Source organism: Lissotriton helveticus, chromosome 12 (assembly GCF_964261635.1).
Source record: "Lissotriton helveticus chromosome 12, aLisHel1.1, whole genome shotgun sequence".
Classification (NCBI taxonomy): Eukaryota; Metazoa; Chordata; class Amphibia; order Caudata; family Salamandridae; genus Lissotriton; species Lissotriton helveticus.
The window spans coordinates 592,351,141-592,365,170 of NC_136073.1; the positions used below are offsets into that span (position 1 = coordinate 592,351,141).

Here is a 14,030-nt window from a genome sequence, read left to right on the forward strand (position 1 = left end):
TTTATCAGAATTTTGGGGTGCAATCTCACGAAACGGTGGAATCAAACTCTCGAATGTTCTCACTCCTCTAGGCTCTCACCCTAACTCTCCCCATCATCCCCCAGCAAACAAAGACCAGTTGAAATGGATATGCCTCTGGATTTAAGGTTTCACATAGAATAAACATTATTTCACCTTTCGTGCTAGTAAAAGGGTACAATTGTAATGCTGTAAAATCAAAATTGTGTATTTGAAATAAAAAGACAAAAAATGAAGGCTAAATAATTACTCAAAATTCTTACAGAATGATGTTATTTTAATTGGGTAAAACAGCATCACAGAACTAGAATCCAACGTAGGAAATAAATGACTCAAAATCATTCATATCACACGAATTTCTCATTTAGCTCACCTAGTGAGTCGGCATCTTCACATGAGATGTGTAGATGAAAAGGGGGTTTATGGAAAACAAACCTACCCCAACCACAGTCCACCGCCATTCTGAAAACCTGCTACCGAAAACAACTCACTTAAGAATTGATTAGTCTCTACAGAAGGCATGCAGAGGCTTAAATTGCTGACAATCCAATCAGTAAAAGGCACGGTTCCACAGACCAGGCTCTGAAAGACTTCAACCACAATGGAAAAGCAACAGACATGCACGGTTCTTCAAACAGAGGGATGTGAGACATGGAGAGTCAATCTCTGCCCCCAGAGTAAGACCAAAGAGGACCAGAGGTGGTAGGCACATCAGACAATAATTACTAGTGTGGAGAGGAGCAGCTAGTCCCTTCAAGCCCAGCAACAAGATAGAGCAGATGAAGAAGACCCTGCAGCAAGTGCAATACAAGGAGAGAAAAGTAGTCAGTTTCCATGAAGGCAAATACAAAGAAACATATAAATGGTAGCAAAGGACCGCCAGTTCAATCTTGGTTGGCCTCCTAAATTGTGTATCGACTATCCAGATTCTAGTGAAAGCACATTCTGGTTGGCTGTTTTGTGTATTTTGAGTTTGTTTGCTGCCTGTCCTTCAGAAGAAACCTATTTGGGTTATACAGTGTCCAGCCTGGCATCACATGCAAAATGTTACTGTGATCACTAATTTACAGAATGCTTCAGCACAAGACTGTGAAAATGTCGACCAAGGTGCAACCACCAGCTCCATTCATCCTTTTTTTGATTTAATAATTAAGTATAAAGATGACAGTATAAAATAAACGTGAAATGTTTTTGATGAACGTGCCATAAGAGACCCTTATTGTTAGTTGTGGTATCATAATTAAATACAATTTTTCTCGCATTTGATCTAGAGCTTTACTTGTGTAACTTAACTTAGTCATATTTACCTATTAAGCTAGCAATGGGCCTCCTTGGTGAAAGGGTCTGGTTTAATCAGAGTGCACTGTGGCCAGGCCATTGACTGTACAGTTCATCACTATCCCGGAGAATGTTCATGATACTGATAATCATCTAAAACAGTGGTGCTTAATATGGGGTCCGTGCACGCCTGAGAGTCCGCAACGCCGCTCAGGGGTCTACTAAAGTTTCAAAAATTAAAGAATAGTTGTAGAATAAACCCGATACACCTGATTTTCTATAGGTTCTCATAGTCTAACCAATTGACATTGCAGAATTGAAAATAATAAAAACATAGCATGTGGAGAGCACAATGTTTGAACAAACATGCTTGCTAAAAACAGAGATCGTGAACGAACATAGTTCAAATCTGATCAGTCTTGCCTCTGGTAAAATGGAAGAACACCTACAAGGCTTTAATTTAAAATGCAGAAATAAATATTTATATATATATATATATATATATATATATATATATATATATATATATATATATATATATATATATATATATATATATATATATATATATATATATATATATATATATATATATATATATATATATATATATACTTTGTCTATGTTACAAATATTTCCACCAGGAACTTGATCATTTGCATTAAACTTTCTCTCTCTCTACTCGGTTGACAGGCAGAAGAGAGACTTTAAGGTCCATCATAGAAAATATGAGATTTCCTCCTCAATTTCAACTAAGTTCAGTGTTTTGGTGAAATGCTGAATCACCAAGCATCAAAAGTAATCCCAATATCATAGCCGCTGAGAAGCATGAATCCATCTTCTGCTATCGTCTTCAGCGGAATACCTATGGCTCGTCCCAGTCCTTCTTGCCAGCAAACATTCAAAGCAATCAGTAGGTTCAAAGGCAGAACACATACAAAGCACCGATGCCACTTATGACTTTGCTTTATTTGTTTTTGATGTAGTCATTTTGGCATCAAACTTGAGACCGTTGCAGTGAAAAATGACTCTTTACCCATTTGCTCTCGTTAGAGCCGTAGGCAGTTCCTGAACACACATTTTTGCATTGACTTCCATTAAGTACCTTCGGTTGGACTACCAACTTGTTTTTTAGGAGAAACGTGATCTGCATTTCCTGATTGTGATCTAGAGACCACAGTGGCAACAAAATCTTTCTTGGTTATTTCATCATGATGGTGCGCACCAGACTTGGAATGATCTTTGACAAGGAGACTACCTGCAGCAGATGCTTGTTGCGGCATTCGGTCTCCAAGACCCTTTTTTCTTTTACGGAGTTTACCTGCTGTTTTCTTTAAGTCCAAGTATACTGTTGATTGACTGGGGGGTAACCTGCCAAGGAAATCCCTGCTCTGGCTGACATTTCCCACTAATGTGTTGCCACTCACTCCTTTGTATGAATCCCTTTTCATACCTTGATCAGATTCTGTAGATCTGGCGTCCTGTCTGCTCTTGTTCTGTTCCTCTAGTTTGTTTGCTTTAAAGTTATCTTCAGAATGCCCAGCTCTTCTAACCTGTGAGTCAGATCCGGACTTACTACTACCGTGAGTAAGTGACACACCCTCTTTGGTGTTAGTTTTGGGTTCAGCTTCAATAGCAAGGGATATTTTTTCTCTGTGATTAATGTCTACCTCAAAATGGTTTGTAACAATGGCTTTTACACTAGGTTTGTAAACCGTTGCGTTATTTGCCCCAGTATTCTGTTTAGGGACAGATGGGAGGGGTGACTGTTGCTTCTTGACATTTTTGGTTCTTGGGTCAAAGCCAATGTCTGCAGTGATGTTGGTATACAATGGGTGGAGCTCCTTGGAAATCAATGTATAGGAAAGTGAATTCATCCCATCTTGAGTCCACATCCTCTGCGTTCTGATCAGAAGGTCAAACCTACAGAAAAGGAACACAGAGAATGTTAGTACTGTTTTTGCAGGTTGTTTTAAAAACATGGGTATTTATTTTTCTAAATTTGATAAAAGCCAATGATACCAAATGTGCATGTCCGGAGAAACTTCAGTATGTATTTGGGAAGTAGGTGCAAAAATACGCATACAGTAACCTTTAAGATGATAGTATGAGTAGTAATCTGCTTGTTCTTTCTCATTATCAACTTGTGGGTACGTCACAACTGCAAAAGGAGACTGAAATTGTTTCTCAGTACTGTGAATGTGTGCTTGTTTGATAGCCAGGTAACTCCCTCCCCTATATGGTAAGCTGCATCAGTTTCCGTCCTAAAAAAAGAAGCCAACCAGTGTGTGGTTAATGTCCTATGGTTCAGTGGCTAGAATGAGGGTGTTAAGGGCCGGCTTTAACACAATAGCGCCCAGTGCGACAATCTTTTTTGGCACCTGCCCAACCCCATGACCTCCTCCTTGGATTCCCTCACTACCACCAGCCGAAAGTGCCCCTCATCCCTCCATTGCCCCTCACTCACATAAATTACATTTGTTTTAAAGTGCTGGTAAAGGCTGGCTTTATTAATTCACTCAGCTACCCACATAAAATACTGATCTTTTCTTTGCAGCAGGCATATTAACCGTCTGTGCTACTTTATGGCGAATCAAAACTGGGATCTCTCTCTCTCTCTAGCAGGAACATTAATCACAAGAGTTATCTTGACATTTTTATTGCTGCCTGAAAGCTGGACTAACAAGGAACCCTGCAGCAGGTACTTTTAAATGGTAAGTTATTGCTAAACACAGCACCCCCCCTGAGGTCAGTGCCTCCCCGCCAGGTCAGCGCCCAGTGCAGCCACACCAGTTGCACCGCCCTAAAGCTGGTCATGAGGGTGTCGATAGTGTGATAACTCTACGACTAAGAGTGATTTCATCTTTTACATCAAGGCTCTTCTTAATCTGAGTTTGTGAGTAAGGTCCACTGCAATTAATATTGACGACTCAAATGCACCAGTTAACAGTTTAGACAATCAGACAATCAGACTGTTCAGAACATTCTTTTCAAATTTAATAATCGTTCAGCGAGAATCCAGATGACTCTAGCATCCGAAGTGTCAGGAATTGCACATAGTCGCCCGCATATATCTAACTGGGTGCATCCATGGAGAATGTCTCTGAAGCTCAAGGCTGGTTCTGGGATCACAAACCAGCCCAGGTAATTTCGTATGACCGGCCTCGCGGGGGACGGGGGGGGAATGGAGTGGGGGGGGGGGGGGAAGCTGCTGTGCTTTTGTTACAATGGGCTGATTTTGCTGCAAAACCGGCCCCCAGCAACAAAAACAGCCCTCACCAGAACAAACCCGGAACTCACCCTTCCGGCCCACCTGGGAAATGCCTGGTGCCCGTTACGGCCAGTCCGGCCCTGCTAAAGCTACATTATTTCTGATGGCTTAAGCCCAGACATCAAATCAAAATGGTGGTATAGTTTCATGCAGGCTGTAGCTATCTTTAATACTGTTATACATCTAGCAATTGGGCTTTCGAAAGCACTATTCTGGAACCATTGTTTATAAAAGTCATGAATAATAATAATAATAATAGTCAGCTGAACAAAGAACCCTATTTATGGCAAGCTGAAGCACAAGAAAGAAATGCTGGATGTCCCAATTATGTCTCTTCTGCCTAGGAGGTACGAGTACCAGAGAAAAACAATGTTGAAAGCACGCTCACCCTGTTTACGTAGAATGCTGACTGAACCTTTGGAACAAAGGTGGGATGAGTCCTGAAAACTCAATTTTTGTTCTGCTTGGCATTGGAGAAGAATTCCTCAGTCGAGTTCACGTAGACTCCACCCCAAAGGTGTACATCTCCACACAGCTTCATACCGGTGAGGTAAGGAAGATTTACCAAATATTAAGCAGATGAGTGGGCAGATGTCCCTCATTATCTTAATGGCCCAGATGCAGAATCACAACCATTTCCTGTTGAGGGCTGAAGGATGACTACTTCACAGCCACCAGAAACTCAGAATTCTCCAAGGAGAGACTCAAGGGATCAAAGTTTGGCTCCTAGGAATCATTCTCTAAAGCTGAGCATTTTTAGGATGGGGTGCAACATACTCTTTCGGTACATGAACAGAAGACTCATACTCTGAGGGAAGTGGACACACAAGCTCACAGAGGAGATCTGAAAACCAGGTCTGGTGAGGCAAAGCCAGAGTAGGTAGGAAAAATTAGCATTTTGGGGACTCTGATCTTTTGAGTGATCTTGAAATCAGAGGAATTGGGCGAAAGGCATACAAGAATACCCTCATCCAATCAAACATCAGCCCATTCTGTAGGGAGCTTGGCCCATGTGCTAATCCAGAAGGTGAATTAGTTACATCCGAGATACAAATGAGCATCAAAGGAATTTACAAGTGGATAAGTACAAACCTCAAAGCTAAGGTCAAGGCCTTCCTGAAGAATTTTCAAATTTGTGTGGCCAGTGGAGAATCCTGCTCAGGGTATCTAGCAGTGATAATCTCAGAACTGCGGAAGACTATCAATAACGAATATGCTAAGCTGTAGTACATATGACAACAGATCCAATGCAAGCTGGAAGACCTGAGGGAAGCGGTGATACCATGTTTCCTCACATTGAAGAGGGCTGTGGTATTGTCTGTGTGGATCATCATCATTCTTAATCTCACTAGTGGAAAGAAAGCTTTCAATGCATCAGTCTAACATGTGCCACTTGGCAATGGTGGGGAGTCCCTTGCAATGCTGCCATAACAATATTCTGAAGAGTCAGCAATGCGAGAGTGCTGCAGAAGGGATAGATAGTAGAAGAACTGCATAAAGAGGTTGGGCGTATCTTGTCACAACTGCAAGGCCAGAACCATGGATGGCTGGACTAGCAATGGCTTAGGCTGGCTTCCCAGCCTTTTCTTAAATTTAGCTGGAAAAACACATGTAAAGTTTGGCACGGTGAACTACAAACACCGAAGGACATTTGTAGTCATAGAAGCCTCGGGAACTACCATGTTAACAGGTTTTCTTGCTCATAAAGTCATCCTCCATCTAGCTAGGGCTGCTTCTCTCTGTGAAGTGAAGACTGCTTCCAAGCTAGCGTGTATGTTTTCCCATATCTACCGGATTCCCTTGATGGCATCAAGAATGATTTGGGGGATTTCACTGAAAACCCAAGATTGCATAGAATATTAACTATAAGGTTAGGACAGACTATGCCTCCTTCCTTGAGGCTATTGAATTAGGTCATTGTCTAAAGTATGATTTACACTGGACCTTCTGCTGTCATAGAAAGCCAGCCACCAGGCCCAGGATCTTGTTAAAGGCATGCGAGGTAACACTAAGACCTTTATTGGTAGTTTTACTTCCCACCCTAACACAGAGCTACTCCCTGTGTGACTACAAGTAAATCACATGGAAGTTATGTGTCTTTTAAGACCACAGAATATAGCAGGATGTTGTTTTGCATGACTGTCAGGAACTGAGCAATAATTAGCATCCTGGAAGCTTTAAAAGAGCATTCTTGAAAATCTAGACCACATGTTTTAATCCAAGAAGAATAAGGGCAAGTATGTCAAAATTGGAATGTCAAATTATCCATGTGAAATATGTGAAGATGGAGAAAGCATACTAAGACCTGGAAATGAAGGGGCATTACAACTAACAGTATGATGAAAAAGCATTGTATCATCTTCATAGCAGAGGTTACATAATGTATTGGAGTAAAAAATGAATCTGTAGCTTTTTTTGGATAATGAGTTAATGGAAGGATGTATTACTGGAAACAATATCAATACTTATACAATACATGTCCACAAACAAAGTTTGGGTATACTCCTCAGTACATTCATAATAAGACCGTAAATCCATCGCAAAGACTCATTGTTGCAGCTTCCGATTAAATTTTTGTACCAGTACCAAGATATATTGATCATTACTTACAGAAATTACTTCCAAGAAATTGAAATTAATCAAGGTCATTGAATAGCACCCTCTGTCTCAAATGTGCAATGTTTTCTTGATGGAATTGCTGAAATCAATTGTTTATCATAATCCTTTAACAAAAATACGTGTAATAACATCCAACATTGAGAACAAATTATTGATGCAATGGCTTTTTATTGACGTGATATTTGCAGGCTGGACAGTATCAGCCAGTAAGTTGGACATTTTAAAACAACATTTGATGTGTACTTATTATTCCAATAAATTACAGTTGCTGAATTTTAAATGCTAAATGCATTTTTTAGCAAGCATCTAAATTACTTGTTGTCTTAATATTGACCGATGACTATCTTTGCCCTATGGTTAATATTATTGGTCATAGCATGAACATTAATAACTTTTTATGTCAATAGTTGATAGAATAGCAGAGTCATCTCACCGGTGAGGGTTTTCCTCGTTCCCTTTGTCCCCTTTGTGTTTCACCATCTTGTAATGCCCGACTGAGACAGGAGGCCGGGATATCTTCATGCCTGCGAGCCGAACCCTAAAGAAAAAAGAAAACAAGAACAAGCTTGAAACAGGGCTTTGGATAGAGGCGACTTAGAGGCACTCCACTAGGGCTTACATATTTTAATTGACCTTATTTGGGAGGTGAGGGCTGGGACAACCAAGAGGTGATTTAATGACTACTGGGCATTCACATTTAGTTTCTGTTTTAAGATTGTCATCTGCCAAGTTATTCAAGTAAACTTTATCTAGTAAAATAGTCAATCGGACACTATGTACATGCAAGGTTTTTGTCACTGAAGTGAATATTAAATGTACTAGTACATTGTTATTTCACAGTTAAGAGTCTATGTTATGGGGATAATATTAGCATGGCCACTTTATCTTTGGTCTAACCGTAAAGAGCGCAAACAATAATAAAGAGACACATATGCTAATTTGAAAACAAAAATATCGATTCACAAGGAAATGAAGGAGGAAAAGGTAAAATGTATTTACAGATTGTGCAAAGGAACAAAAAGATAGGATTCAAGATAATTAAAAGTAAGACTAAACATCCAGTTTGGAAAAGTTTCATTCCACTAGTTTGCAAGTGTACAGTGCATACTTTATATATAACTAGCTAAAGTAATGATTTAAGCTCTAGAGTAAAGGTTAACTAAGTCAGTCCATTGGAATAGATTTTCAGAATTTTGTAAGAACTTAACCCTTGCCTAGCGAAGCTACATTGAACTTTCCATAAATAATACAATTTCACACAGATTGGTCAAAGGGGCAAAAGTTAGGAGGAAGATCCCAAATGTTGTTCTGCCTATTTAAATTCACTAATGACGATTTGAGAAAGGTACAGATAAAAAAACTACATAGATTAACACTAACTTTGACATGAAGACAGATCACAGTGCCTTCTGTATACTTTCTTATTTGCATTGACCATTCAAAAATGTACAGGTAGCTTGGTTTGACGTCAGCATAACCAGGGATTCAAATCGGAACTCGAAATCTAATTAGCTGTAATCACACATTTCTTGGTCTGTTAATCTTGGCAAAAGACACAGATCCCATGGAAAATGTTACTGTTGGAGGATAAGAAGTAAAGGGATTGCAAATAATCCTGAAATTTGCCTAATTTTGAATTCATAAGTCGACATCGCTGTAATGTGAGGCAACTGGCCTATACGGAGAATACTGGAGCTGGTACATATTTAGCTTCAAAATGTAGGTGTCTAATGTCTAACATTTTCAGTGTTAATTAAGTAATTGGGGAAATACTATATTTGAAATATATATTCATTTTAGCCACAAATGAAATATTTAAACTTGAAACCTTGCACTTGTTGAAGGTCCAAGTAATGGTTTAGTAACTTCACAGGGTGCAATCGCTCTGCTCCCTCGAGTAATGTAAACTACTCTCTAATAAAGTAATTATAGGAAAGCAGGTCTAAATAACATTGTAACCTTTACCAAGGACCACACCAACTATCGAGGAAAGATGTATAAATGCTTTATTTGTGACTTTTAATAAAACGTGTTCCATATGAAAAACGCGCTTAAGTACTGTATGTATAAAACGATGGGGAGATGGACACAGTAAACAATTTGCCCAATTACAAATGTATTGAAAGATCAGAGGCTCCTATTACAGTCTCCATTCTTTTTTTATTAAGACCAGCAGCATGTTTAGCATCATAAACTACATTTCCCATCAGGTCTGGGAAGCGAAGCTATCAATGGCAAAATAAAAATGTTAACCAATATGTGAGAGATACTTGTGCAAAACCCTCATCTACGAACAGCAAGTCTGCTTTTCTTGCAGCTTCTCCCTTGTTGTAATGCGGATGTTCCTGATTCCATGGTATGTGCACCATTCAGTCTTCCCCCTTTACCCTGCACCTGTGCTGCTTTTTGGAATCCGTTTCGAATTTGTAGTTTTGCTACATTATTTAAATGTTTTTATTGTTACTTTGTTTAGTTTTTTATGTTTAGATGTACTGTGTGTGATTTACAGACCCCCTTTGTAGACAGACACCTCGACTTAGTTTACCTACCTGGCTCTCAACTGGACAGAAAATTAGAAAGAAAACTAGAGTTAGAAGATGAAAGAGCATGCAACATATCCGGAAAGCTAGTGAGCATGAAGGGAAAAAAAGAAAAACATAATGAACAAACAATGAATGAGAAAGGAGTGATAATTAAAACACCAAAGACAGCGAAAACAACATATAAAATACATAGCTGATAGCTGATTCCACTCAATGGCTGTGGGCTGTGACATGGGTAATTGGATGGGCCTCACAAATGGGAGAAGTGCATTGACATTTTGAGGGCTGAAGAATGTAGGCGCTATGAACTAGCTGGCAAAGGACGCGGACACCTCAGATGGGTATAGTAAGTTTGACACGCCAAGCGGGACGCGGGTCGATGAACTTGCTTTGGATCGTTATGGAGAGTATGCACGAAGAATGATCACATAATGCATGAAGTTTGTCTAAACGGGGAACATAGGCACTATAGGTGATACCTTAAAGGGATATGTACTTGGAATTGGTGGAGGATGCATAAACAAAGACCCTTAAACCTTGTTAGGGAATACACGCAAGCACTTTGAATGAACAAGAAGTTAATGCAGTTTGGGTGGGGAGAGGAAGTCAACACCACAGATAGGAGGGACACATGACGTTTATAGGCCCACTGCATGCATGTGCTGTCAAGGAATGCACATTAACCTGAAGGAACGTAGTGGCAGGAAGAGGAGTGTCCACCTAGCTCTGATAGCTAGTGTGTGTCCTAATATAGCTATTTCCGGAGGAAAGACCTACCCTTTAATAGCTAAAAAGTTTAGATCTTTTTGCACCACCCTTTCTAAAAGCCAACATAAAATTCTGAGGTCTTACCCTATCGGAGCACTATCATACGTCTTGGGATCCTTTTGGACAAAAGATTCTTGCATTGCAACTGTGCTTTCAGTGCATTTGCCAACACATGTCATGTGACAACACTTTAAACACACAAAGTTGATTAGTGTTTTGGTGCTCTTGCATGTGCCTTTACCTGGATATTCTAGATGCACTTTTTTTCCCACCAGTTACATCTACGTAGAGTTAGTCATGAATTGATGAGCAGCAGCAGGTTTGCCCCTGCCTCTCAATGATGGAGCTTAACTATGCCTGGAATGTGTGGGTGGAGAGGAAGTCGGTGGAAATGGAAGGATCAAATGACACAATAATCGAGTAGTTACTACTCAGGTTGTAACTTCTTCTTGTTGCTTGCATCAAGCTCTTTCCATTGTCCATGACAAGGCCGAATCCAAAAAAGGGTCCGACAAACTTGGATGAGGACTTATGCCGGAATCGATGTGGGTCAAAGTACTTTGAATTCTCAGCTACATCAAGATGAATGTCAATCAGGAAGCTTGTGCCCAGTTATCGGTGCTCACAGAAGGGCTGCGTAGTCCAATTCGTTGCCTGCGAGAGTTTAGAAATTGCTACATACCTCTGAAAAGCAACAACAGCTACCTTAGCTCTAGCAAAGTGGTAAAAGATGTCTTGTGACAGAGACCCCTGAGGGGTTCAGATTTAGCGATGCTTCAGAAACTTGCCTGACGGTGGTGTGCCCGCTAAATGCATTTATGAACAAGCATTGACAAAACTAATAGGTCTCGCTTATGAAAGTACTATTGACTTTGTCAATGACTTTTAGCTATGTTATACAGCAGTGTGACTGCCATGCAGCATGGCTTATAGTGGAAAAAATGCTAGGACACAACCAAAACAGATGAGGGAGGAACCAAGGGAGGAACACAGAGGAGGGAGAAGTCCACAAGGGAGCTAACTTGAAAAGACACACTCTGGTAAAGTGCTTAAACACAAAGAAAAGGGGGGAGGAGCTACGCTAGCAACCAAGATGGCCGCGTAGGCTCCCGGCTCCGCCGACCTCCGTATCCTGCCAGAAGATCCTGTCGATAATCCTGATTTAACGCCCGACCCCCGTGTGGGTGAACCGCTGCTCACTCCGATGGTGCAACTCTGAAGATTTAATTCGCTTGGGTGACGAAGTTATGTCGAGTGGAAGTTTGCGGCCTAGTCCAGCTGGAGAGCCGGGGCCTCGAGTTTTGTCCTGCCCGTGTCGTAGTTGAACAACATCGGCCTTGTGAGCCAGTCAGGGTCCGGTCTACCGTAGTGGAGGTTTTTTCCTTGCCTGAACTTGACAGCGCTCATTTTGCCTGACCAACACTGAGGGAGGAGTGACGTGGCACGACAGTGGCTGGGAGTGGAGGTCCCTGACCCGTGGACCCGGTGTGACTCGGCCGGGGTTCAGCGGGTCGAGGTCTTCGCCCACGCAGGCGAGCTGCATATTGTCGATCGCAGAATCTGGTCAGTCCCCTCCGACGACATCCGTTCCGCTCCTGTCTGTTCCCCCCGGGGAAGCCGGCTCCTCGGGGGAAGTGACCATGATCGTTGTTGAGTGTGGAGAAATGGATCGGACGGAGAGTGAGCCGTCGCTAAAGACCATAATGGCAGCCATCGGGGCATTTCAATTACATGTGGATGCCCTGCTCCACAAAATGATGACAAGCTTATTGGCAATGGAGTATGTGGAACCGGACCCTGCTACATCTCAAGTATTACCACAAGCTGCGATTTCAACTACGGCCACTTTGATTCTGGACGAGGACCCCGTGCGACAAGAGGAGCAGCAACCCTTGATTGGTCCCTTGGAAACTCCCGAACCCAGTGTTTCGAACGTATTGACATACTTACCATCGTTGCTGACTTTGGGAAAACCGATTTGCGCCCCCTCCCCGGAGAATCCTTTGGGTGACTGTCCTTGGACTTCTGTTTCATCCTCTCCCTCTTTAGTGACTCTACTATTTCGGAGTAAACCACATCGGGACTATTCGTCCGTGAGGGAGTGTTCCTATGCTCCTGAAGTTCTTGGCCACTTGCTGACTTTGAATTGTATTGTATTGCATTTATTTAGACTCCTTTTTCACTTTGATTCTCCTGCTGAAGTGCTGGGAGGGGCTCACACAATGGTTCGGAAGGGCCAGGGTTGAATATGGTCGACGGTACCTGGTGTCACTGCCCTAAAGGATGTGGAGTTTGTGGCTGTTTGTCTCGCGGGAGGCTCAGCGGGGGGAGAGGGGACCGGGAGCTTATACAGAAATGCCCTCCCCCATAGTCTCTCTCTTTTCTTCTTTTAGAACTTAGTTAGTTGGGGCGACAGGCACACTGCTTGGGGGGTTAGGCGATAGCCGTTGCAGGGGTGCAGGGTGGGGGGCTGGGTTTTTTGTTTTCTTTTTGATATCGCTCAGATGGTTTCCCTTTTTTTTCCGATCTCTTTTTAGTCTTTTCCTTTATTAGTAATGTTGTCGAAATATCCTGGTTTTGTGTTTTTTACATTCTAGTATCTGGCTGTCATGAATCTCTGCAGTTCTGGTTTTTACGGGTGGGAGGGTCTTGAGAGTCCGCATTTAAACTGTTTAACGACTATAATTTTGCAAGTCATGTCTCGAATTCATTAGCGCGGGCCTCTTGGAGATTTCTCTGTTGCTTCACGTCTATCCTGCTACTGTCCCTGTTCACCCTATTATTATGTATGTATATATGACACCAGATATATCTTTTCTTTTTGTTTCTGTCTTAAAACTAATAAAAAGATTTATAAAAAAAAAAAAAACACAAACAAAAAAGTAGCGCCGAGAAAAATGAGCAGTAGAAGGACACAAGTAATGCATCCACACTCCTGGGAAGGGACAGCCACATGAAATAGAAAGAAGCCTACAGCAGCTGACCAATAAGCAACAAAATGAGAGTTACAATGCAGCCATTCAATGGTAATCAATGGCCAGCCTCCAAGCTCACTGTTAGAAAACATAAGGTCTCAAAGAGACAGCGCATGTAGTCTAGGCGAAACCTAAAAAAGGTGAGCAGCTTTCATAGCAAAAGATTTCGGCACACTGAAAAGATGTTAACACGGAAAACTATTGCTTTAAAGCTACAAGAAGCAGGTTGGCCACTTCTGCAAAAGACTGTTGCACAACCACTGGAATCGGATGAAGCATTCCCTGAGAGCGGAAAAATACAGGAAACCACTGAAAGGTAACTACTGCTTTGTCAAAAAAAGAAGACACGCTTGTTCTTTGTCCTTTTCCTCCATACTCAAATAATATCAGCTGCATGCCACATCATTTTTATTTAAAAAAATGACGCCTGGGCACAGAAAGGCTACACATAGTATTCTGAGTACTACTGTCTTTCCACAGAACAGGCCATAATGTGGAGAGGGCAGGCTTGGCAAGGTGGTCATAGAAGGCACTGGACTTGCTTTAATGAATCATTAC

At 41.5% G+C, this 14,030-nt stretch overlaps 1 protein-coding gene across 3 annotated transcripts in view; it reads right to left on the minus strand.

Annotated features, from left to right (window-relative positions):
• Positions 1 to 1,885: 1,885 nt before the first annotated feature.
• B4GALT3 (beta-1,4-galactosyltransferase 3) overlaps positions 1,886 to 14,030 on the minus strand; it is a 456,858-nt gene continuing 444,713 nt past the window's right edge. For all 3 annotated transcript variants that reach the window (XM_078669020.1, XM_078669018.1, XM_078669019.1), the window contains exons 6-7: positions 7,620 to 7,724; positions 1,886 to 3,219 (exon numbers count right to left, since the gene is read on the minus strand). In XM_078669020.1, the coding sequence (XP_078525146.1) occupies positions 2,394 to 3,219; positions 7,620 to 7,724 (931 nt within the window). In that variant the 3' untranslated portion in view covers positions 1,886 to 2,393. The remainder of the gene's footprint in view (positions 3,220 to 7,619; positions 7,725 to 14,030) is intronic.